General features: G+C 59.6%; 2 protein-coding genes across 2 annotated transcripts; one reads left to right on the forward strand and one right to left on the reverse strand.

The window, feature by feature from the left end:
- The first annotated feature begins 4684 nt into the window (after positions 1–4684).
- On the forward strand, positions 4685–10419 carry ACOT11 (acyl-CoA thioesterase 11). Its single transcript, XM_026034583.1, has 15 exons — positions 4685–4799; positions 4887–4956; positions 6404–6464; positions 6695–6796; positions 6949–7075; positions 7160–7316; positions 7392–7511; positions 7598–7742; positions 8148–8203; positions 8317–8383; positions 8484–8567; positions 8630–8763; positions 9220–9351; positions 9450–9576; positions 9952–10419. The coding sequence occupies exons 1-15, from the start codon at positions 4703–4705 to the stop codon at positions 10111–10113; spliced, it is 1641 nt and encodes a 546-aa protein (XP_025890368.1). The 5' UTR covers positions 4685–4702; the 3' UTR covers positions 10114–10419.
- Positions 10420–11678: 1259 nt separating this feature from the next.
- Positions 11679–20657, reverse strand: LOC112960077 (tetratricopeptide repeat protein 4-like). Its single transcript, XM_026054252.1, has 17 exons — positions 20640–20657; positions 19944–20084; positions 19203–19372; positions 18601–18814; positions 18379–18501; positions 18123–18225; positions 17738–17797; positions 17052–17242; positions 16850–16967; positions 16332–16493; positions 15862–15939; positions 14960–15084; positions 14578–14664; positions 13954–14168; positions 13302–13383; positions 12730–12812; positions 11679–12225 (listed from the first exon to the last, which is right to left on the reverse strand). The coding sequence occupies exons 1-17, from the start codon at positions 20655–20657 to the stop codon at positions 12126–12128; spliced, it is 2070 nt and encodes a 689-aa protein (XP_025910037.1). The 3' UTR covers positions 11679–12125.
- Between the last annotated feature and the right edge of the window lie 2196 nt (positions 20658–22853).

Genomic DNA, 22853 nt, shown 5'->3' on the forward strand with positions numbered 1-22853 from the left:
GGCGGCGCGCGGCGGCGCGGCGGGAACGGCAACGGGAAGGGGAACGGGAACGGGAAGGGGAACGGGAAGAGGAGCGGGAGCGGGAGCTGGAAGGGGAACGGGGACGGGAAGGGGCCCGGAGCGGGAACGGGAAAGGGAAGGGGAAGGGGAACAGGAGTGGCAACGGGAATGGGAAGGGGGACGGGAATGAGAATGGGAACAGGAAGGGGCCCGGTTTGGGAACGGGAAGGGGAATGGGAACAGGCCTGGAGCGGCAACAGGAACGGGAAGGGGAATGGGAAGGGGAACGGGAACGGGAAGGGGCCCATGGAACGGGGTGGGAATGGGAATGAGAATGGGAATGGGGCTGGAGCGGGAAGGGGTCTGTCCCATCCCATCCCATCCCATCCCACATCCCCCTCGGCAGCCTGGCCTCCATTCAGCCTCGCAGCCGGCCCCTTCCCTCCTCCCTCCATCGCAGGGGACACAAGAGCTGGATTCATTAAATAAATACCAGCGGACGGGCTGGAAAATAGGGTAGCGCCCAGTGGATTTTTTCCCCTCTCCCTGCATCTCAGGCAACGTTATCCGCCCTGCGCTCTGGAGCAGCTATCCGGGTGCCGGGAAGGAAACAAGACTTGGGACACCACGTCCAGGGGGATACATCCCGCATTCCGCATCCCACATCCTCCATCCCGCATCCCGCATCCTCCATCCCGCAACCTGCTCTGCCATTTCTGGCAGATTCCCGGGATCTCCTGCAATTCCGGCTTGTTTACGGCGCCAGGAAGCGGCCGCGTGTGGATGTGCTGCCCGCCTTATTTACTCCTAACGATTTTACAGTGTTTTAACACGAGTCCCTGGGAAATTTTAGCTGTCCCGAGGAGAATAGCTGCTTGCAACCGTTTGCTAATTACAAGTATGAGTGTCAATTAATTCATTTAGCTAATTAGCCACTCCGTGAGCATCACGGAGCCGTTGGAGGTGGGCGTATGGCGCCGGATGGGAAGCGAGGAGGTGCTGGGGCTGGGAATGGGGCTACCCGGGTGCCGCAGCCATGGGAATATCATCCACGAGCCGTAATTATGGCACGGTGCCCCATGGCTTTTCTTCTTGGAAATAACGGGAATGATTCAGCCCCGTCTCGGTGTGACAAATTAACCGCTGTGTGTTCAATGGGTTGTGTGAAGAGGACAAGGAAAGTGACTCCCCTTCCCACCGCGCTCCCAGGCGGTAAAAAACGCGGGTTTTTGTACTAAACTGCCATGCACCGGCGCTCCGAGGGGCTAAAACATTCCCTTAACGCGGGACAGGGATGTTCTTCCCGAGGGAGCCTCTCCTGCGGTGCTCCGGTGAATCGTGCGGCCGCAGCGCTCCCCTCCTTCCCGCATGGCGTCGGGTGGGGATGCCCGGGATCATCCCTAGGGAAGCTGCTGCAGTAGCCGGGCGCTCTCAGAGCCCGAGCGCGGCCGCATTTCCCCCAATCCCGGCGGATTCCGTGGCCGCCAGCTCCCGGCAAAGTGCCTTGATCCCCAGCGCATGGCTTAGATTGCCGGGATGCACTTGGAAAAGCCTGCGAATGACATCCAAACGGAGCGACGCCTCCCGCAGAGAGCAAACTGCGGGGCTAACGTGGGGAAATCTGCTTTTTTTTCCTCAATCTCTGGTGATTTTTCTTTCATTTCTTCCCCCACTCTCCGGCTCGGATGTTCGCCGAGGGCTACCTTAAGAACGGCTGGGGATGACTGTATTTAAGGAAGTAGGGGGTGTGCGCTGGCGGCGCTCCCGGGACACAGGCCGGAGCGGGCCCGGATGCGGGCGCAGGTGCCGGGCGCCGAGGTGAGCAGGGACGGGAATGGGAACCCCCTTGCACGTCCTTTTCCCGCAAAACTGCGTGTGTATTCACTTGCAATGGACGGCTCGGCCATCCCAGAATTCCCAAGGGAGAGGTCTGGGCCCTCCCGGCGGGAAAGCTCTGGTGCTGGCCGGACTATCCGTCCCCGCACCGGGCCCTTGGCCTGGGACTTTGGCCCCGGCGCGCAGCGGCGCTGGGCTCGGCGAGCGCCGCTCCCGGAGTCCGCACGGCCCGCGGCGTCTCCCAAAGTAGGTCAGGATCCCTCGTTTCCATGGATATCGCCCACGGATCCCCGTGGGAGCGGCGCTGCGCGGGGTCTCCCTGCACCCTGGGCTGCATGTGGACTCGGACGGCCAGGAAATTATTCCTCTGGGCAGCTTTATTATTCTTATTCTTATTATTAATTATTAATTATTAATTATTAATTATTAATTATTAATTATTATTAATTATTATTATTAATCATCATTAATAATAATAATATTTCCCCCCCGCAAACTTTATTGTTTCGGTGGAACTGGGTCACCGGCGGGGGCCGGAGCGAGCGCCGCGTCTCCCAGGCGACGCATCCCGTTGCCATGGCGACCCGCGCTTTAAAAATCCCACAGGCGAGTGAGGCCGAAGGCCCCAAGAGGAGGGACCCGGCCCCGCTTCCCAAGGCGCCCGCGGGCTCCGCCACGGATCCGCAGCTCCGTCCCGGCTCTCCGGAGATGCTCCGGCTGGCCCGCGGTGCTCGGCGCGCTCCAGGGCCTTGGGCTGCTCTTCCAGGCCCTGTTTGCAAGGAAAAAGTGTCCTGGACAGGGTGACAAGGTGACATCTGGAAAATCTTTGCCCTGCTATCAAGGGCCGAGGCGGAGTGGAGTTTGCTCCGGCGCTGCCAGCATAGCTGGGAGTCTTTCCGTCACGGCGCAGGACGTGTCCCGCCGGGAATGCCGGCCGTGCGCCCGGCGCCTGTCCGTGGTCCAGCTCCCGCTGCGCTCCCACGCTCCAGCCTCAGGGGAGCCGCTGCTCCCGGGATGCTTCAGTTCCAGGGCTGGGCTCGGGCACCGGGATCCCTCCATCCACTTCCCCAGGTGGATTTTCCCTGTGTCGAGCGGCTCCGGTCTCAGCTACACAGTCCTGATCTCCGGCGCTGCTGCATAGGAAGCCCCAACACAGAAGTACATCTGGTAGCCCCAATTTTAACTGGGACTTCTATACATTTTTAGCAGTTTTTTTTCCAGCTTTAGCAGCTTTCTCCTGCTTTTATTCCTCCCGGGAAGGGCCTTGGCGGGGCAGGAGCGGAAGGCGGTGCTGCTTTGCACACTGGAGCCGTGAGTCATGCCAGGATGCCGGGCAACGGGAGCGGCTGCTCGTCCCGGCCCCAGGAGCCATCGGAAAACGCTCCGTGTCCCAGCAGCTCCAGCCTGGCTCCCGGCAGCCCTCCGCCCTTGCCACACTCCGTGCACCGCTCTTTATCCCACCCCTTTCCAAGGACACCCTTCTTGGCACCCACAACCGGCCTTTGTTTTTCCATGGAGCCCGTGGCTCTGGAAAAGCTCGTGATGCAGCAGGGAGACATTCCCAGCGCTCCTGCTTTCAGAGAGGCGGCTGCAGAGCAGGGCCAGCCTCCGTCTGCACCCGCTATTCCCATTTTAATCCCGGCGCCTCTTCCCGTTGCCAGTTGTCTCCTAGCCATGGTGAAGGGGAATGCCGAGGTCCCTGAGGAGCTCTCCGGGTGCAACGGCCTCCAGGTACCCGCCGTGCCGCCTCAGTAGACCCTAGGCTCCGACGGCTCCCGCGGCTGCTAACGTGCCGCTCCGGCCACGATTCCCGGGTAATTTTGTCTCCGCTCAGGCTTGGCATGTGGCCGTCTCCTTGGTTTGCTCCCGAAAGTCTGTGGATGGCAAACGCCGAGTTTTGGGCTCTGGGCTCATCGCAGGCGCCGCTCACCCGGTGTTTGCACCGTTCCTGCAACGTCTCCCATCCGGAGCAATGGGAAGGGAGGGCTCCTGGTGGCTCTGCTTTGGGAAGCACTGTTTGAGGGGCTGCGGTGCTGCTGGAGGCTTCATTTTGAGGATAAATCCTGCTTAGTAATGGCTGGGCAAAGCAAAGGGAAGAGGCGCTGCCGCCGACGGGGTCTCACAACCAGTGCAGGGCGATGGCAGAGCAGGACGCGCAAGGGAGGCACTGGTGGCAGCTCCCACTCTCCTCCAGCTGCCGGGAATGCCGCAGGCTGGGAATAGACCTGGAGTGGGCACTGCCACTGCAGTGAGGAGGCTCTTGGGCATGAGGGAGCGAGAGCTGCATTCCCATGGGCCAGCTCAGCTCCACCACTCGTGTCCCTTGGTGTCCCATTGTGTCCTGTTGTGTCCCACCATGTTCTGTGGTGTCCCATCATGTCCCATCACATCCCGTGGTGTCCCATCACGTCCTATCATGTCCCATCATGTCCCTGGTGTCCCATCATGTTCCACAGTGTCCTGTGGTGTCCCATCATATCCCATCACATCCCGTGGTGACCCATCATGTCCCACGGTGTCCCATGGTGTTTCACCACGTCCCATCATGTCCCACCGTGTCCTGTGGGGTCGCATCATGTCCCATTGTGTCCCATCGTGTTCCATGGTGTCCCATCATGTTCCATCATGTCCCACTGTGTTCCACGGTGTCCCACCATGTTCCACAGTGTCCCACCACGTCCCACGGTGTCCCACCACGTCCCACGGTGTCCCACCACGTCCCATCATGTTCCACGTTGTCCCGTGGTGTGTCCCGGGGTGTCCCCTGGTGTAACCCCTCACATCCCCCGGTGTCCGCAGGGCTCCATCCCGGCTCCGCAGCGGCATGGCGAGCGCGGCGCCGCGGCGCCCGGGCACCGAGGTGCAGATGAGCCAGCTGGTGCTGCCCTGCCACAGCAACCACCGCGGCGAGCTGGGCGCCGGCCAGCTGCTCAAGTGGATGGACACGGCCGCCTGCCTCTCGGGTGAGCGGGCGCGCGGGCCGGCGGGCGCGCGGGGCCCCGGGCGGGCGGCCGCGCTCTGCAGCGCCGCCCTGCGCTCTCGCCCCGCAGCCGAGCGCCACGCGGGCTGCCCCTGCGTCACCGCCTCCATGGACGACATCTACTTCGAGCACACCATCAGGTAGGGGCGGCCCGCCTCGGGAGCGGGGTGCGGCATGTTCCCCGGAATACGGGAGCCCTCCTGCTGGGAGAGCTCCCTCCGTGGAGGCTCGTGGGGCCTCTGGGTGCCTGGCTTGGTGCAGTGCACCCAGCGGCGGGGCGAAGGCCCGGCCTCCTTGGCCTCCTTGGCCTCGGCGCGGGGGAGGCCCCGAGCTCGGGGAGGCCAGCGCGGTCCGGGCTGCGGTGCTGGCGGGTGCAGCCCCGGGCACCGCGCCGAGAGGGCAGCCAGGGACGAGCGGCCGCCGCGGTGCTGTCCCCCGCGCAGCTCTGGCGCAGGAACCAGCTGGCTCCCCCTTCAGCGGCTGTCCCCATTGCCCTGGGGAAATGCCCGGCCCCATCCTTGCCAGAGGGCGCAGGCGGAGGTGCAGGAACCAGCTGCCTCTCCCACTCCTCCCGGCACATTTCCCGCGCTCCAGCCCTGCGTGGCTTTTGCTTTGCTGGGGAGGCCGGACACCAGCCGAGGTGCAGTTTTGGGCAGAAACCCGCCAGGTTTGGCCCTGAAAAGATGCCGGGTGTGAACATGGGCAGCCTCGCGCTGCAGAGCCCGGCCCGCTCCACGCTCACCTCTGCTCCCCACCGCGCTCCCGACACGGAGCAGCTGCCATCCCGCCCGCTTCTCAATCCCAGAGCGGCCCTCGGGGGTAAATCCTGCTGCTCTCCCGCTGTGGTGGCCGTCCCGCGGGGACTCTCCTGCCCCGTCGCTGACGGCTCCGCCGGTCTCTCGCTCTCTCCCCGCTCCAGCCCCGCTCCAAACGCGCTGCTGGGCGGCCGCGGGGCAGGAGCAGCGCCGGGTATGGATGCGTGGGCCCTAACCCCAGCAGGGTTAGGTGGCAGGCATCTGCTGCCAGCTTAAAGCTCGGCCTTTTACTCAGCCTTTTTAGCTTAAGGAACTAAAGCTCAGGCTTTCAGCTCCGCAGCACAGCTCTTCTTTAGAGGAGGGGTGTCCTTCACTTAATAACGCAGGTGGTAAGGACTCCTTCCTATCAGCGTGCCCCCAATGAGTTGCATCTGTTCATTTAATTGGTGCTAATTAGAGTGGAAATGGCTGCAGAGCTGAAGTTGCCTGTGTGTTCGCTCTGAAGCCTACAGAAGGTGGGAAAGGGAGTAAGCACGGCCTTGGAGGAGGAGCAGCTTGAGCGGTGATGCTGCAGGAGGCCCTGAGGAGGCTCCTCGTGGTGCCACCTGCAAAGGGGGCTGATTGTGACCGGTGTCTCTCGCCAGCGAAGGGGACGGGGCTGCGGCTCCAGCCTTGGGGAGACCTGTCCTGGTCCCGCCTGGAGCTGCTGCCCTGCGGGGCTCAGGCCCGAGGCTGGAGCCCAAAGGAGAAGCTCGCTGGTTGAACCTGCTTTGTAAACAGAGCCCTTGTCCTGCTCATCCCCCCTAACGCCTCCTTTCTGTTGCTTTTCCAGCGTGGGGCAAGTGGTCAACATCAAGGCCAAGGTGAACCGAGCCTTTAACTCCAGCATGGAGGTTCGTGCCCCGCGCCCGTTTCCCGCACTGCGTTTGCGTTCTTGCAGCTCCGCGTCCTGCTGCTCCCCGTGGCCGCGCAAGCGCCCGCTTGCTCCTCGGCCTTCCTCCTGCCCGGCCTGAGCCGGACACGGGGCTTGCTGTGCGCGCGGGTTTGTCATGGAGGCTCCGGGGAGGCTGGCGACGCGGGAGGCCCGGCCTCCTCGTGGCTCAGCCGCGCTGCCCCCGCGCAGGTGGGCATCCAGGTGAGCCACGAGGAGCTGTGCAGCGGGCGGCGGTGGAGCACGTGCAAGGCATTCGCCACCTTCGTGGCGCAGGGCCAGGGTGACGCCAAGGTGAGCGCGGCCGGGCTGCCTCCCAGCACCCCAAAAGCCCCCGAGCTCCCAAGGGCTGCGGAGGAGCAGGAGCAAGAGCTCCGTGTCCGTGGGGGCGATGGGGTCCCGGGGGCCTGGCCGGGGCCGCGTTGCCACCCGCCTGCTGCCTGCAGGTGAAGCTGAAGCCGCTGAGCCCGCAGACGGAGGAGGAGAAGATCGAGCACAGCATCGCCGCCGAGCGCCGCCGCATGCGCCTGGCCCACAAGGACACGCTCAAGGACCTGCTCGCCCGCTGCCCCCGCGACACCGGTACCGCGGCGCGGGCGCCGGGACGGGCTCCGGAGAGGCGGCGGCGGCGCTGAGCGCGGGTGTCTCCCGCCGCAGAGCCGGAGACGCGGGAGGGCAGCGCGGTGGTGCCGGCGGCCGAGACGCGCGTGGAGAGCGTGGAGCTGGTGCTGCCGCCGCACGCCAACCACCAGGGCAACGCCTTCGGCGGGCAGATCATGGCCTGGATGGAGAACGTGGCCACCATCGCCGCCAGGTAGCCCGCGGGGACACGTCCGCGGGGCGCCGCTGACGGCGAGGCGGCCGGGCTGACGCGCCGCGCGCCCCGCAGCCGGCTCTGCCGCGCGCACCCCACGCTCAGCGCCATCGAGATGTTCCACTTCCGCGGGCCCTCCCACGTGGGCGACCGCGTCCTGCTCAAGGCCATCGTCAACAACGCCTTCAAGAACAGGTGCGTGTTGGGGGGAAATGAAGATATCCGGGGAAAAACCCCGCGGCTCCGCAGGGAGTCCCGCGTGTCCCGCTTGCGCCCCGCAGCATGGAGGTGGGCGTCTGCGCCGAGGCCTACGGGCAGGAGCCGGCGCCGAGCCGGCGCCACATCAACAGCGCCTTCATGACCTTCGTGGTGCTGGACGAGCAGGGCCGGCCGCGCGCGCTGCCCCGGCTGCAGCCCGAGCCGCAGGTGAGCAGCGCGGCTCCTTCTTGGCCCCAAAGGCCCCAGTTTTATCATCTTTCATTCACTGCAAGGCAAACACCTCGAGGTTATAATGGTGACCTCCTTGCGCCATAGTCAGGGAGCTGCACTGATTGCTTTGCTAATAAAATAAACCACTTGTCCACATTGGGGGAATAGCCACGCAGGGCTCAGCTGCGTATCGCTTGCAAGTTGGAGCTTGCTCTTCCTCTAATTTAGGGGAAATCTTTCATTTTCCCCCAATGAGTTAAGTTGTGGATGGGCTGGAGGATGTGACTGATGTTTGGAGCCCATCACAGTGTGGGGGCAAAAACAAGCCAAAAAAAAAACAACCAAGGATTTTCCCTCTTTGCTTGTTTCCCATTAACCTGAAGTGCTTTTTCCCTTGGCCAGGATGGAGAGAGGAGGTACAGAGAGGCCAGCGCTAGGCAGAAGATTCGGCTGGACAGGTGAGCGGCAGCAGAGGGGACAGACAGAGGCTGATGTCCCTGGAGCCGAGTGGCTCCGGGGTCCCATGGGTCCCACGTGCGCCCTGCCATATGGAACGATTCCCTTTCCATAGGAAATACATCGTGTCCTGCAGGCAGTCCGAGGTGCCGCTCTCCGTGCCCTGGGACCAAAGCAACAAGGTAAAGCAACAAGCAACATCCCGGCTGCCCGTCCCGGCGCTGCGGGTCCCCTCGGAGGCGTCCCCTGCGCCACCCACGGCTCCTCGTGTCCCCACTGCAGGTTTATCTCAGCTACAACAACGTCTCTGCGCTGAAGACTCTGGTCGCCAAAGCCAACTGGGTCCTTGCCAGAGAGCAGGAGAAGGTAGTTGGGGTGCCGGGGCCACGAGGGTGCCCCCGCGCCCCGCTCACCGCCTGTCCCCGCAGGTGCGGATGTACACGCTGGAGGAGGACCAGTTCCTCTCCTTCCGCATGGAGATCACGGTCCGCATCACGGCAGCCCAGGCCTTCTCGCTGCTGTCCGACCCGCGGCGGCGGCACGAGTGGGACGGCCACTACGCGTGAGTGCTGGCGGGAGCCCCCGTCCTCCCCTCGGCCGCTGCTTCCCTGCCCAGGACATCTCAGGCGGTGCTGCCGCTGCCACGCTTGGCACCCCTGGCTCTAGCTTGGTGCTTATTGCCCCCAAAGACCAGCACGGGGAGAGGCACCTTCTGGCAGGGCTGGAGCAGAGCGTGTCCCTCCTGGGTACGAGCTTGGAGCCGTCTCCGAGTTCACCTTGGAGCCAACATCTCCTGCCCCAGAATGAGCCAGGTGCCAAAGGTGAAGCAGTAAATAAGAGCAGCCTCCTCCTCTGAGGAAAACTGCTCCTGAGCCCCCTGTGGGGCTGCTGAACCTTGTCCCCACGGGGAGGGGGGACCCCAAACCACCGCAGTGAGTGAGCAGAGCACGCGCAGGAGGGGCTGGCCGGGCCGCTGCGGGTGACTTTGCCCCGCTCACGGCCGCCCTGCGCGCGCCAGGACCGCCGAGCTGGTGCAGCAGGTGGACGAGGACGACGCCATCTACCACGTGGTGAGCCGGACGCCGAGCCCGGAGAACAAGCCGCAAGACTTCGTCATCCTGGCGTCGCGGCGCAAGCCCTGCGACAAGGGGTGAGCTGGGCAGCCTGGCGTGCCCTGGCTCCCCTCGGGCGAGCTGCATCCCGCTCACCTCACGAGGCTCCCCTCGTCCTCCTCTGCACCGCCTCCAGGGACCCCTACGTGGTGGCCTTCCGCTCGGTGACGCTGCCCACCCACCCTCCCACCAACACCTTCACGCGCAGCGAGACGCTGTGCTCGGGCTTCTGCATCTGGCCGGAGACGGAGGAGACCAGCAAGGTGAGACCTTGCAGTGGGGCTGTCCTCAGTGTGCGCTGTCCTCCTCCTGCTGGGATGTGCAAGGTGTCCTCCTGGTGCTGGGATGTTCTCCCACGTCCAAGGTGTCCTCCTGGGCTGGTGCACAGCTCTGGTCCCAAGCTGTGACCAGAATGTGAACCGAGTCCAGCCTGTTCCCATCTGTGGAGGAGTTCATGGTCCCCAGATGAGGGCACAGGGGTGACTCCTGGCCTGGCTCCTGGCTCCTGGCCTCCTGGCCTGGCTGCCCCTCTGCACCCCAGCAGAGGCAGCCAGGAGGCCAAACCCGATGCTCACACTCAGTAGAAGAGGTTCCAACCTCCACACGTGTCCTTCACACACATGCCCTGGGGGTTGCAGGTGGCCTACTACAACCAGGCCACTCCGGCCTACCTCAACTACGTGACGACCAACATCGCGGGCCTCTCCTCCAACTTCTACGCCACCTTTGTGGCCTGCGAGAAGTTCCTGCTGAAGAACAAGGACGAGGACGAGCTCATCCTGCGCCTCCGGGATCTCTAGCGGTCGCTTTAGATGAGCAGCTCGTTAGTGGCATTACTAGAGAGGAGGCTGAAGAGGGTGATGGGGTAGAAGATGCAGGGGTGAGAGGCAGGGGGCAACAGTGGCTGCCCCGTGGCCACTGCTGGTCCTGGTGTGGTGACCTGCGGTGTCACAGCCCGGCACAACCCCGCGCCCCGGAGCCTCCCAAACGCCCTGCCCTTGCCTTCCTTTTCTGATTTTCTAAGCTGATGCATAGGAATCGACCTTTCCAGCTCCGTTAATGCTACTTGAATCTTTGTACGATCAAACTGTAACAGATTTTTTTTTTTTTAAACAATTTCTTACAATTTCATTAATGTGAATGGAGCCGGGGCTGTGATGTGGGAGTGGAGACCCGCTCCCTGCCCTGGCCGTGCCCAGCCCCAGCACCAGCCCTGTCTTGACGGGTCCGAGCGCGAGGGAGGTTACGGCGGCCCTGTGCAAGATGGATTTTCCCGCTGTAAGGCTCCTGCTGCAGAGATGTTTTTAGGGTTTTTTTCCTCATTTCTCAGCAAATCAGGAGTCAATGGAGCTGTAGGACAGGGTGGGGGAGTGACTGACGTCTGCATCTGCCTAGGGCAGCAGGTAGGAATGACAATAAAACTGCATTAAAAGCAGAAAAACTCATACATACGTGGCCTGTGTGTCTGCTTCTCCTATGCATCCCTGGGGCTCAGGAGGTGCTGGGGAGCACGGGAGCCCATTCTGCAAAGTTGCTCCCCCCCATCTCCACCTTTCCTGCCTCGGGGCTGCAGCTCTGGGCCCGTGTGGCCGGTAGGTTCATTGGTGCCGTGATCCTCTTCTGCTCCCTGTGGGCTCCGCTCCTTCCTCAACTGCCCCAGTTGGACCTGGCCTTGAGGAAAGTACCAGGGCACTCCAGCAATTCCTGCTGTTTTGCTTCTGCTTTGCTCATCACGGGAACGTTGTGTTGTAACAGGCCATGGTTTCAATCATTGTTGAGCTTTGAGTCTCTGCAGTTCGGATGTACTCGCTGCTGGCTCTGTGAAAACAACCGTAATTTCTGATAGACTTTGTAAAGTTGTTGCATGGATCCTTCATTAATTAAAAAGGAGAATGCTCAACTAGTTAGGCCTTGGTCTAATAGCAAGAGCTAATGCATAGTCAGGATACTGGCTTATGCCAAGCAGCTGTTGTGGAACTGGTTCAAAGCAGGACTGAATGGAGACAGATTTAAGAAATTGTATTACACTTTTAAAAGTTTTTACTATATTTGCTTTCCTTAGTGCTGTTTGAATGCAGCTCTGGACTGAGAAAAAGCCTCTGGCCTTAAACGCTCCTGTTAAGATCACAAATAGCTGTTTAATGGCTGGAGCACTCGATGCACCTCAAAGTGCAGCATATTTCTGCAACCACTTTAAAGGGCAGCTCAGGGAGAGAGAAAGGACAGATCTAGAGTTGCTTCTAATTAAAAACTGAAAGCCACCCCAGAAGCACAGACAACCCTGTATGCTGGCTTTACCGTTTAGTATGACGGATAAGGCTCTCAGGCTTGGGTTTCACATAACTATATGTCAGTCTCTGAACTACCACGCGATATTTCGCTCAGTGAGAAAAATGACTGTCTCATCCGTTCGGCAGAAGTCAGTCCACTCAAAATAGACATGTTTATTTCCAAATTATACAACACAACGAGTTAGCAAGAGGGTCAGTAAGGCCCACTGCTGCGAGCAGAGCCCAAGCAGCAGGGCTGGGTGCAGAGCTGCTTGCTGGTGCTTCAGGTTTCTCTCAAAACTACAAGCGAGCCACGAAGGATGTTCTTCTGTAAGCCACGGGGTTGCTCTGCAGTGAATAATCAATCCCCTCTTGTGATTCCCTCATTCCGTTACCATCCTGCCTTGCTGGAAGTTTCCCTGTGCACTCCAGTGCCCCAGCCCAGCAGGTGCAGGGTGTTCTTGCACGAGCAGAACATCGCAGTCCAAGCGGGACACAAAGAGCAGTCTCCAGCACGTGATTCCTCGTTTCACTCTTGCTCATTACAGCCGATGCACCTTCTTGCTGGAGAAATACTTCTTGGAGAAAGGAGAACGCTTTACAAATGCCAAAACTGTGGGAGTCCCAGCCTTTACAAAATACCTGCAAAGGTTAAAAGGAGTCATTTGGCTTCCCTGTGTCTGGGAAGTGGCATGTGAGGCGAGTAACTTTCCAGCACTTCAATAAAGACTGACCTCCCCAGGGCTGAGAAGCAGCCTTTTCGCCGATTAGCAGGGCCTTCCACAGCCAAAGCTACACCTATCCAAGGTGTGTGGGGGGGTTACGCATCAGCTCTTCTCCCAACATCTACTTCTAATTAGAACAGAGCTTAAAGTCAGATTCTTTTTGTGCTGCCCTTCAAGTCTGAAATCGTAGGGATCACAGACACTGCTGAGTTTTGAAGAGCGAGTCTACAGCATTTGAATTCCCAAAGCCTGGAACAAAGCCAGGTGGTCCCATCACCTTATACCTTCCCAACTAAGAGATGCCAAGAGCTAAGCCTGGGAAGGCAGAGAACAAACTGCACTTAGAGCCTAGAGCTGATTCACTGAGCCTTGGTGCTCACTGGAATCAAACAGGGGAAACGGTGACCCAAAGCAGCCTTACCTACGGTGCTGCAACATTTGCAGCAACGTGTGTTCTGGGTTCACCTCATGCATTTCTGCTCTTTCTTCATCTTCAAAATAGAGCTGAAAAAAATGGCAGGGTTATTAAATACTTAAGATACATGAAGACAAGCACCTAAGCTGCAGAAAGCCCAGTTGCAGCACACCACATATCCATTAGGTGCCTATCAAACTTTGGCATCATGCAATGACTGTTGCAGCTGCAACTTCAGCAATGTAGAAACTTTGTTGGTGTAAATTCCAAGTCTTCCCTGTATAAATCAGTAACTGCTCACCTTTTTAGGGCAGTGGCAGCAGGAATGCAAAATATATCATTTCTGTCCTGATCTGAGAAGCAACGCATAGCTAAAGGCTGCTTTTTAACTGGTGAAACCCTGCAATAGTATGAGCTAATCTGGCAGGGCTTAAAGATATTGAACAAAAAGGAGCAGTTTTCACAGATTCAGACCCAACAACCCTGTCTCAGATTGTGCATATGCACACACGCTGTGTGTATGTATGCTTAATCTTACCCCAGAAATCACAACTGAAGTTGAAAGTCGAATTGCTCACCTCAAGATTGCTGGGAAGATACTTCCTCTCCAAATCCCACGGTGGTAACTCAGCAAACATCACCATTAAATGATCAATAAATCTAAAAGCCAAAACACATATGTTAACTTAGACAAGGTATTCTGAAACCTCACAAAAAAGCAGAATCCACTCAGTTGCATTTGAGTAGTTCAGCTTCAGGAATCAATAGTGGTATCTGAATGATGGCAAATAATGCATTAGCAAAGTGGAAAACACACTCGAAAGTAAATTTTATCAATAAGGGTCATAGCTGCTTTCCTTCAAACTCATTGCTTCCCTAAGGAGACCAAGGCTACACTTTAACTCATGCCATTGGTTACACACTACAGCAATGCAACCACATATTATGTTTAACTTTTTACTGTCACGCTGGAAAGGATGTCCAACACTCCATGCTGTGTCTGAAGTTGTCCTCCCTCCCCCATGGTCCTCCCAGCACCACGCTTCACTGCGTGAGTCCACAATGGGCTTGTCTGCCAGCAGCAGCATCACTTTGCTACTTCAGCACTGCCAGCGACCAAGCTGTTCCAAGACTCCATTTCTATTTTCTTTAGTCACAAAAACTTGTGTTTAATTCCAGAGAACTACAGCTTTATTAACCTGTTTGCATTGTAATTTTCACTGCATTCACCTCGTGTTCTCATGAAAAGCTGCAATGAAGTCCGTTTGCTCGTGCTCCGGGTACAGGAAGAGGACAGGCCAGTTTAGGCTGCCATCAGCATCTAAGTGCACCTTGGCCCCCAGGGCATTGTCAGAGTGGAACCCATCCAAGGACATCTCAGCCAGAGCATCGGACACTTCCTCTTCCTCGTTTGAAGGCTCAAGAACCACCTTGATATTTCTTTCCTATAAGGGAAGGAGAAAGGAAAAAAAGGAGTTAGCAGTGGCAGGGAATATGATCAGGGAAACTAGCAGTCATAGCAGTCAACTGAAGGACAAGTTGTGTCACTCTTACAGAACCTGCTCTTAAACATGCCCACCAAAAGCCTCCCTGCAGTTTGGGGTAGCTAACTAGTCTTCCCAGTAAAATCCAGAACATCAACCAGATTCCCAGACAATGGATGAGGAGAGCTGGAAATCCAGAGGACCAGCATGTTGAGAGAAAAGCCCAAGAGAACAGCATGGAAAAGGATGCACTGGAATGCTGGGGCCAAAGCCATGCAGATGGGGAGGATTGTGGCTGCATATGGAAACAACCCGAAAAAGGCAGCAAAACCTCTGCTGGGCAGAGGAGGGGTAAAGCTTATTTGCTCACCTTTATTGCTGCAAGTAAACTTTCCTTTCGACTCTGTTCCTTCCTCTCCATCACCTTTGCTTTCCTCACATCCCGCTCCTCAATTCGCTGCAGTATAAGAAGGTTGCACCATAGTTACACACAGCAAGTAAACGCTTAGCGCTGCTCTACTCTGCAGGTGAGAAGCCAGGCCAGGCCCCCCAGGAGGATTTTGGCTCCTTCCTCTACATATCTAGACAACAAGCACTAAGCAGAACCACTGTTTGACCACTGGGAAAATTAAACAACACAGAAACTTAAAGGGAGCAGTGTCCACCAAGGGAGCCTGCTTGGCACAAACTGGGCAGAGCAGAGCAGCCCTGGCACAGGCACAACAGGCTCTCGAGGCTGCCGTAACATTTACCTTTAGCTTACTGGCTTTGGCTCGCACTTCCAGGAGCTTTTTCTCCTTCGGGTCTATCTGCAGGCCCTCCTCACACCACTCTACAGCTTCAGAGAAATTCTTTAGCTCCAAGTGACAGAGAGCTCCTGAAAGAATTAAGGTTTGACGTTTCTGGCAGCAGAATCAGTGCAGTACTTGGTGCAAAGCAGGAGCTGCAAAGGCAGCGCTCGGCCTAGTGCCTCACATGGCAAAGGCAGCAGCAGATGCTATTGCTCTGGATTGTGTTTCAATAGGAGCATTAGCCTGAGAAAACTACTAAAAGGCTGTAGCAGTTTTTGTACCATTTGCTGATGAGAAATTACTAGAGAAATACCATCATTGTCTGTTACAAGATCACAATATTGGGCAGATGCTGAAACGTGAATTCTTGAAAATAAATAAATAAAGGTAAAGTAAAACAATGGTTTCCATGGAATAAGAACTGATAAATGCTGGAGAGCAACAAGAGTTATTTTCTACAGAAGATCTATGTTCAGCAGAACTACAGTCAAAGATGTTTTGCGGATATGGAAACTGAAGAAGAAAAATAAAATATTTAAAAGTCCAAACCAACTTCTCAGGTTAAAAATGTATAGCGCTCTTTCTGTCAGAGACAGAAATAACAGAACGGGACAGAAGCAGAGATGCCACCTACAACTAGTGCTTTACATTTTTGAAACAAATGCACCTTTGAAACAATGTTCCCTCCTCCGAGCAATTTAGGGTTTACAAACACTGTTCTTTAACACACAGAAATACACATTGAAACAAAGCGAGACCTAACTGGCTATTCCAGGGCTTGGTAACAGGATGACAAGTTGCAACAATATATTCAAGAGTGTTCCAGAAGGATGTGCTTTAACTCTTGCTGCTTTAACTCCTACCTCTCACGATCGCTTTGAGGTGGGAGGGCTTCAGCCTTCTCGCCTGGATGGCATCGTTGAGAGCAGAACGGTAGTTACCTGCAAACAAAGCAAAACTGCTCTGCACCCTTCACTCGTATTTCCGACCTAGGCAGGCTTTAGCACAAAACAGACTTCACTGCTTCTGCAAGCACTGTGAGGCAAGCAGAGAACAGGTTAACAGCGAAACACATAAAGGACAGGAATCAATGAGATGGGGAAGACAGAAATACCGTGAGTGGGGGCAGAGCATCACCAACCCACAGCACCACGAGGGGCCAGGGAGGGGATCCCTGCTGCCCTGCAGCAACCTCAAGGCTGCGGGGCAGGGAGCGAGTGGCAAAACACTTTGCCCCAGCAGAGACCGGAGCCCCACGGAGCCCGTGGGAGGTGTTGCCTCCCCCCCGAGCCGTCTCGGTATCGTAGAGCACCGGCAAGGAAGCAGAGGTTACCGAGCCGGGCCTGGGCGGCCGCGCGGTTCGTGAGCAGCACGGCGCCCAGCTCGGGGTCCTGGCACTTCTTCTTCAGCCCTTCCGTGTAGGAGAGCACGGCCTTGCCGTAGTCCTTCTCCTTGAAGTACTCGTTGCCCTCGTTCTTGTACAGACGGGCGAGCTCTGCGGGGCGGGCGGCGCTGAGCGGGGGGCTCGGATCCATGGCGTACTCGCTGTAACCCCCCAGAATAACCCCATTCCGGGCCCCACGAGGGCACTAACAACCCTTCCCCCAGACCAAGTGTCTCCAGAAACCCCCTGATCCGCCCCCACCAGCCCCAAACTGCCCCACACTGCCCCAAACTGCCCCCTCCAGCCCTCAGGGGACCCAGAGCCCCCCAAACCGCCCCCAGGGGCCCCGGGGCGCCCCGAGCCGCCGCCTCCAGCCCCACAGGGCCCCGCACGGCCCCTCCCCGGTTCCGCGGCCGCGCTGCAGCGGCTCCCGGGCCCCCGCGCAGCCCCGGGCGCCCCCGCGGCACCTTCGGGGCTGCGCTCCTCGTCGAAGAGCAGCGACTGGAGGCAGGCGAGCTCGGGCTGCCGCGCCGCGTCGATCTCCGCCGGGCAGCGCGTCATGAACATGGGGATGGTCTCCAGCTCCTGCCGCCGCCGACACACGGGTCGGGTTGAACCGGAGCGGAGCGGCCCGGCCCGGCCCCGCCCCGCCGCCGCGCCCGGCCTCACCTGCTCCCAGGTGCTTTCGTTGAGGCCGCCCCGGTACCGCGGCGCCGCGCCGCCCGCCCCGACCTCCGCCATGCTGCCGCTTCCGGCGCCGTCGCCACGCCGCTTCCGGAACCGCTTCCGCCCCTCCCGCCCGATCACCCTCCTCGCCACCCTTAGACCCCGCCCACCCAGCCGGGCCACGCCCCCACCTCCTTTACACCCCGCCCACCCAGCCGAGCCACGCCCCCTGGCGTCTCGAGACCCCGCCCCTCCAGATTACCCCGCCTACTCGCCGAGCCGAGGCCCCGCCCCTCCACTGGCCCCGCCCCCGGCCAGGCCCCGCCCCCAGGCGCCGTGCCGGTGCAGCGCCCGTGTCTTTATTGGGGTCCCGCGGGCGGGGGCAGCAGCGCGGCCGGGGGCGCAGGGTGGGTGTCAGGCAGGCGCCGCGGGGCCTGCGAGGGGCTGGCGGCCGCAAGCGTGTCCGAGCGGCGCCGCACGCGGGGGTCCCGAAGGGTCTGGAAGCAGAGAGCCCATCCCCACTGCCAGCCTCAGCCCCGGCAGCAAGGGGCCCAGAGCCCTCCCGGCCCCGGGGCGCCGCGCGGCTGACGGAGACGCCCCGGCTTCTGCAGCCAGCGCTGGAGCTGGCGCCAGCGCTTGGGGCCAGGAAAACCCCCACGCTGTGCAGGATGCCGGAGCCTCCGGCTTACCCTTGCTCACGGTGGGCATCTCGGTGGCGCTGGCGGGATCCATGTGCGCGACCAGGAACCCTGGGCACGGTGCAGTTAGGGAGCAGGGAATGCCCATGCACAAACACTCCCTTTCCCAGAGGTTCTACGTCCTGGGGCTGCCCACTAAAGACCTCAGAGGTTTCCCAGGGCCATTAGGCTGCAGCTCCGAGCCCAGCGCAGCCCCTCTCTAGGGGACAGTGTGCTCCTGTGGAGGAGACCCTGCGTAACCTGTCACGAGGACTCCGAGAGGAGCCCACAGCATGGGAAAGATGAATTAATTAATAAATAAATGCTAAACTTGGGGATTCCCTCACGAGGCTACGGCTCCTTTGGGGCTGGAGGACACCAGGCTTCCCGCCTTTACCCACGAAGAGCTCTGCCGCCCTCCGCAGCGCCGGCTGGGAGCTCTCCAGGTAGCGCTGGCTCTGGGACAGGAACCTCGGCACATGCTCTCCGTGTTTCTTCACCTCGGAGGGAAAGAACCGCAGGAGAGGGAAGCCGCGGGCGCGAGCCGAACCCTGGCGGCCCCGTGCCCAAAAGCCCTGCCCGCGGCTCGCAGCGAGCGCCGTGCTCTGCCCTTGTCCCTGCGCAGGTCGCGGCGAGGCACGCGCGTCGCTCACCAGGTCCTCGCAGATGTCCCGAGCGTGCTCCTGGCGGCGGTGCCAGGCCTGCTCGCGGCCGGCCTCCCTGGGCAGCCTCCAGCGCAGCAGCCGCCCGCACTCCCTGAGGGCCCTCACGCACTTCTGCGGGACGCGGCGGCATCCGCATCGGGCCGCCCCGTCCCGCTAAAACCCCGCCGCGCCTCTCGCAAGGCGCAGCCCAGGCCCGGCCCGGGGACTTGCCCTGGCCACGTCGGTGTTGGCCTCCTGCGAGCGCAGCAGCAGCGGCACGACGCTGTCCAGCAGCTCCCGGCGCTCGGGGAGCCGCGGCCAGCGGCTCAGGCTGCGCAGCGCCGCGCCGAACAGCGACACGGCGGCCAGGCGCACGCTGGGCCGCTCCTGCCGGGATGCGCCGGCGCCGCCGTTCGGAGAGGCGCTCCTCCCTCGGGAAGAGGGGCTTTGGGCGGGAGATTGGGGACCGCATAGCCCACCCCGTGGCTCCGTTGCGGGACCTCTGGAAACTACAACATCTTTAAACGTGTGTGCAGAAGTGGTACGAGCACAACGAGACCTCATTCCTTAGAGACCCTTCTACCATTCTGGGTATGGAGAAGCTGCACAATAAGCTGTTTTGAGCTGGATGCATCCGTGTGGTGGAGCCACCATAGGATGCTCAACCTGCACAGTTTCTCCTACCTGCATTCGTACGAGGCAGTGCTCATCTTTTTGCTTACGGCCACAGCATCCCGTACGTACAGTCAAAATGAGCTCTTCCAGAGGAGTAGCTAGGGTCCCCTGCACTTTTGGGGCAGCTCCCCATTGCCCTGTCCCCAGCACCACGCTACTCCCTTACGTCGTCAAAGAGGAGCCTGAGGGGTCTGGTGATGCAGCCGATGCAAGTCGCCGTGTCCAGGCTTCGCAGGATATTCCCAACGTCGGCAAGCGCTTCCACCACCAGCTTCCCGTCCACTCCCTGCAAGCTCCTCATCATGGCTGGCACCAGGCCCTGGATGTCCTGCACAGGACGAAGGTCACACGCTCCCTGACGCCGCATCTACGCAGGACGTGGGACCAAATACAGCAAAAACAGGACAGGTTTGGAGGTAGCACTTCCAAACCCTGAAAAATCCCCTAGGAAAATAGTATTTCCTTTAAAAGGGTTATTCAAGTGAAACCCTAGCAGCTGCTTCCCATCCTGTCTCCTCCTGGAGCACTGCTCCTGGGACAGAGAGGATGCACATGGGAATGTTGCAGGCAAGCGGCAGTCGGGCCCTGGGGAAACGCTTCCCTCGTGCTTATTTCCATGCTGCAGGAAGGAGCGACAGCCTCTCGAATGCAAAAGCCAACAGCTGAAAGAAACGCAGCCTCGCATCTTCCCAGGAAAATAAGGCAGCCAAAAGCAGCTGAGGAAGAGATGTAGAAATAAAAGCATGTGCACGACAGAGAGGACCGGGCTGGTGGGACAAACACCATCAGCAGCAGAGCTGCAGGGTGATGAAACGGGCCCGGACAGCTCCAGAGCGTTAGGGAGCTCTCCGGCTTCATGCACTGGCTTTTCCCGGATAGCCGAAGGAGCAGGAGCCCACCTTTCCGCGCCACTTTTCCATGGTTATCAGTCCTTTGACACAGAGCACCCGCATGACGGGGTCGCCGTGCGGGAGCCCCTGCGCGAGGCGGGTCACCGAGTACCTCTGCGGGAGCCGCTTCGCCTCGGGCAGCTGCAGGAGCTTAAAGGAGGCAAAAGGAAACACAGCCCTGTGAGCACAAGGATATCCAGCTGGAAAACAGAGAATTCCTTGTCCACCTTGATTCCTTGGAAAGTGCTGCCAAGGCTCCGACAAGCGCGATGACAACTAGCTCCGTGTCCTACATGGCCAGGCACGGATCTGCTTCCACGGATCTGCTTCCACATCAGCTGTGCACATGGGGACTAACAGGACTGATGCAAAGAACTCCCAGATCCCGGTCTGGGCTGTGCTGCAGACTGGGAGCTCAGTTTCCACATGGGCATCGTGCTCCTCTCCGGCAATCCTGTTTCTTGTCCCAACTAGCACCAGCTATTCCCCTACAAGGGGAATGCTGCAGCAAGGCAAAGCGTCTCTGCTCTTTCCTCTGCACTCCTCGTTTCCCGGCATTTCTCCGATTTCACAGAACTCCCCCCAGCTCATTTAATCCAGGAAAGTGGATGCTGGGTTCAATGCCAGGGGATTTTCTGGGAAAGAAGCCCCAAAGCCAGTACCTTCCCGAACCACAACGGCTCGTGTTGAGCTAATGAGCCTCACCTCAACAAAGAAGGCCATCGCTGTGATTTTGAGCTGCTTGTCCCCTTGTTCAAGGAAGGGGACCAGATGATACAAGACCCTCCAAAGCTCGCAGCAGTTGCATTGGACCATGGTTCTGAGATGGCAGATAAATGTCTTTTTTATTCCAGATAAAAGTCACTGGAGTCTTTCAAGGGGAGGGGCGAATGAACGCAGCTGCAAGCAGTAACTTACCTCGCGAGCAAGCTCACGCCTCGGTGGTGGCTCTGGGGGGTGACGAGCATGTCCCAGCCGCCCTCCTTCTCCACCAAGGCGAGCTCACGGTGGCAGCCCATCTTCAGCAGCAGGGTCTTGACAGCCTCCACCGCACAGCTGTGAAGTGGGCAGAGAGGGGTTGCACCAGCCCTGCTCTCCTTGGGCTCAGTGGCACCTTGCTACGTGGCAGGGCTCGAGGGCAGTGTGTTGGCCACGCAGATGGGACAGGGCTATGGGCACCCTGCTGCCCCACAGGAGCTTTGGGGCAGGCAGCTCCTATGGGGTGCTCCTGCCATGGGTAGGGACGATTAGTGGCCTCTTAAACTCTGTGTCTGCCGCAAAGTGCTCAGTGACAAGTGGCACAGCTGTGGCTTGTGACCTCTAGATGCAGGGCTGGTCCCTGGGGGTCAGACAGCTCTCTCCCAAAGAGTTCACTGCCCACAGGAGGAGGGCAAAACCAGAGGGAAGCTCGTGGAGATGGCAGCAGTCGGCGCTGCTGGGCTGGATGTCAGCATATCATGGGGCGAGGAGAACCTCTCTGTGTCTGGCCCTTGGGATTGCTGCCCTTGGGATTGCTGCCCTTGGGATTTGCTCGCTGGAGGGGACGGGGAGCCACCCCGACAGGGCAGAGCCGAGGGTGCGAGTCGCAGGGAGGGCGCTTTCCGGGAGCTGTGGCCCGGGGCTGCCACAGGAAAGTCCCGCTCGGCCGAGGACAAGGAGGGCCCAGACCGAAGCCCGGAGGTGCCATGGGGCAGGGCTGGCGGGGTGCTCGGTGGTGCCCGTCCTCACCGTGCAGGCGCCGCGCGGCCCGCGGGCACGGCGAGCCCCGCGCCGTAGCGCGCCTGCACCAGCAGCGCCAGCAGCAGCCGCGGGAAGACGCGCGCGGTGACGGCGCTGGCGCCGCTGTGGACGGAGAGCACCTCGCGCACGGCGCCTGCTGCCTGCGGGGGGAAGCACCTGAAACCCCCTCCTGCTCAGCCCTCCTTGGAAAAGGGAGGGCTGGGCGGCATCTGCAAGGATGGGGAAGGACCTGCTGGTAGGTAGAGCACAAGGCAAGAGGAGGAAGGGGCGCACGGTTTGGGGGGAGGAGGGCACAGAGACGGGGAAGAGCTTTAAGGGGAGCAGAAATCTCCTGCTCTCTCCTGCAGAAATCCCGGGCCAGGTGCTCCGCTCCCCAGCCTCCCGCTCGCCTCTAGGTCCCTTACGGCTATGGGTGCTGTGGATGCTCCCTGCCCGTCGGCGCCCGGCCGCTCCTGCAGCCTCCGCAGCAGGATGTTCATGAGGCGCTGGGTGTCAGGGGCCACTCTGGCCTTGACGAGAGCCCTCCACATGCTGGCAGCATCCCTGCAGATCATCACACAGACAGGCACTCACAGTGCCCTGCAGCAGCCCCACAACCACCACAAGAAAGAGCTATATCCATAAAGCAGGTTAGTTCGTGGCACCAGCTCAGGCACCAGGTTGGAGCAAACTTGGTGCCCACACGTATGATGGGGGTCCTGTGCCACCAGGCCCTGGGCCATCTGTAGATGGAGTCTCCCTTGGCCCATCTGGGCTTGGACAAATGCTCCAGCCACCCCACAAAGTGGGGTAGAAAACACTGACCAGTTCACTCTGGTCCTACGGGGTATTGGCAAAATTTGAGATCCTTGATATCGGGAAGGCAGTGGAGAAGGTGCTGAAAGGGAGCGTTAAGGACTAGCAATGAGCCTGGAAACCGCTGTGGTGAGAGAAGCATTTGCTACGTGACCAGGCTAAGAGACTACAGAGAAGGCAGAAGCAGCAAGGTGCATGAGAGCAGAGGCCCCCTGTACTTGTCCAGAGGCAGCTGGAAGCTCAGGAGGGCCGAGGTGGCCTCCTCCATGAACGCGTGGGCCAGCAGGAACAGCGAGGCCAGGACAGCGTGCCGAGCCCGGCGGCGCTGGAGGCCCCCGAGGTGCTGGTAGAATCCCAACACAAGCGCGGGCACCTAGGAGAGAG

Source organism: Nothoprocta perdicaria, unplaced genomic scaffold (assembly GCF_003342845.1).
Source record: "Nothoprocta perdicaria isolate Ctin4 unplaced genomic scaffold, notPer1 scaffold_0, whole genome shotgun sequence".
Lineage (NCBI taxonomy): Eukaryota > Metazoa > Chordata > Aves > Tinamiformes > Tinamidae > Nothoprocta > Nothoprocta perdicaria.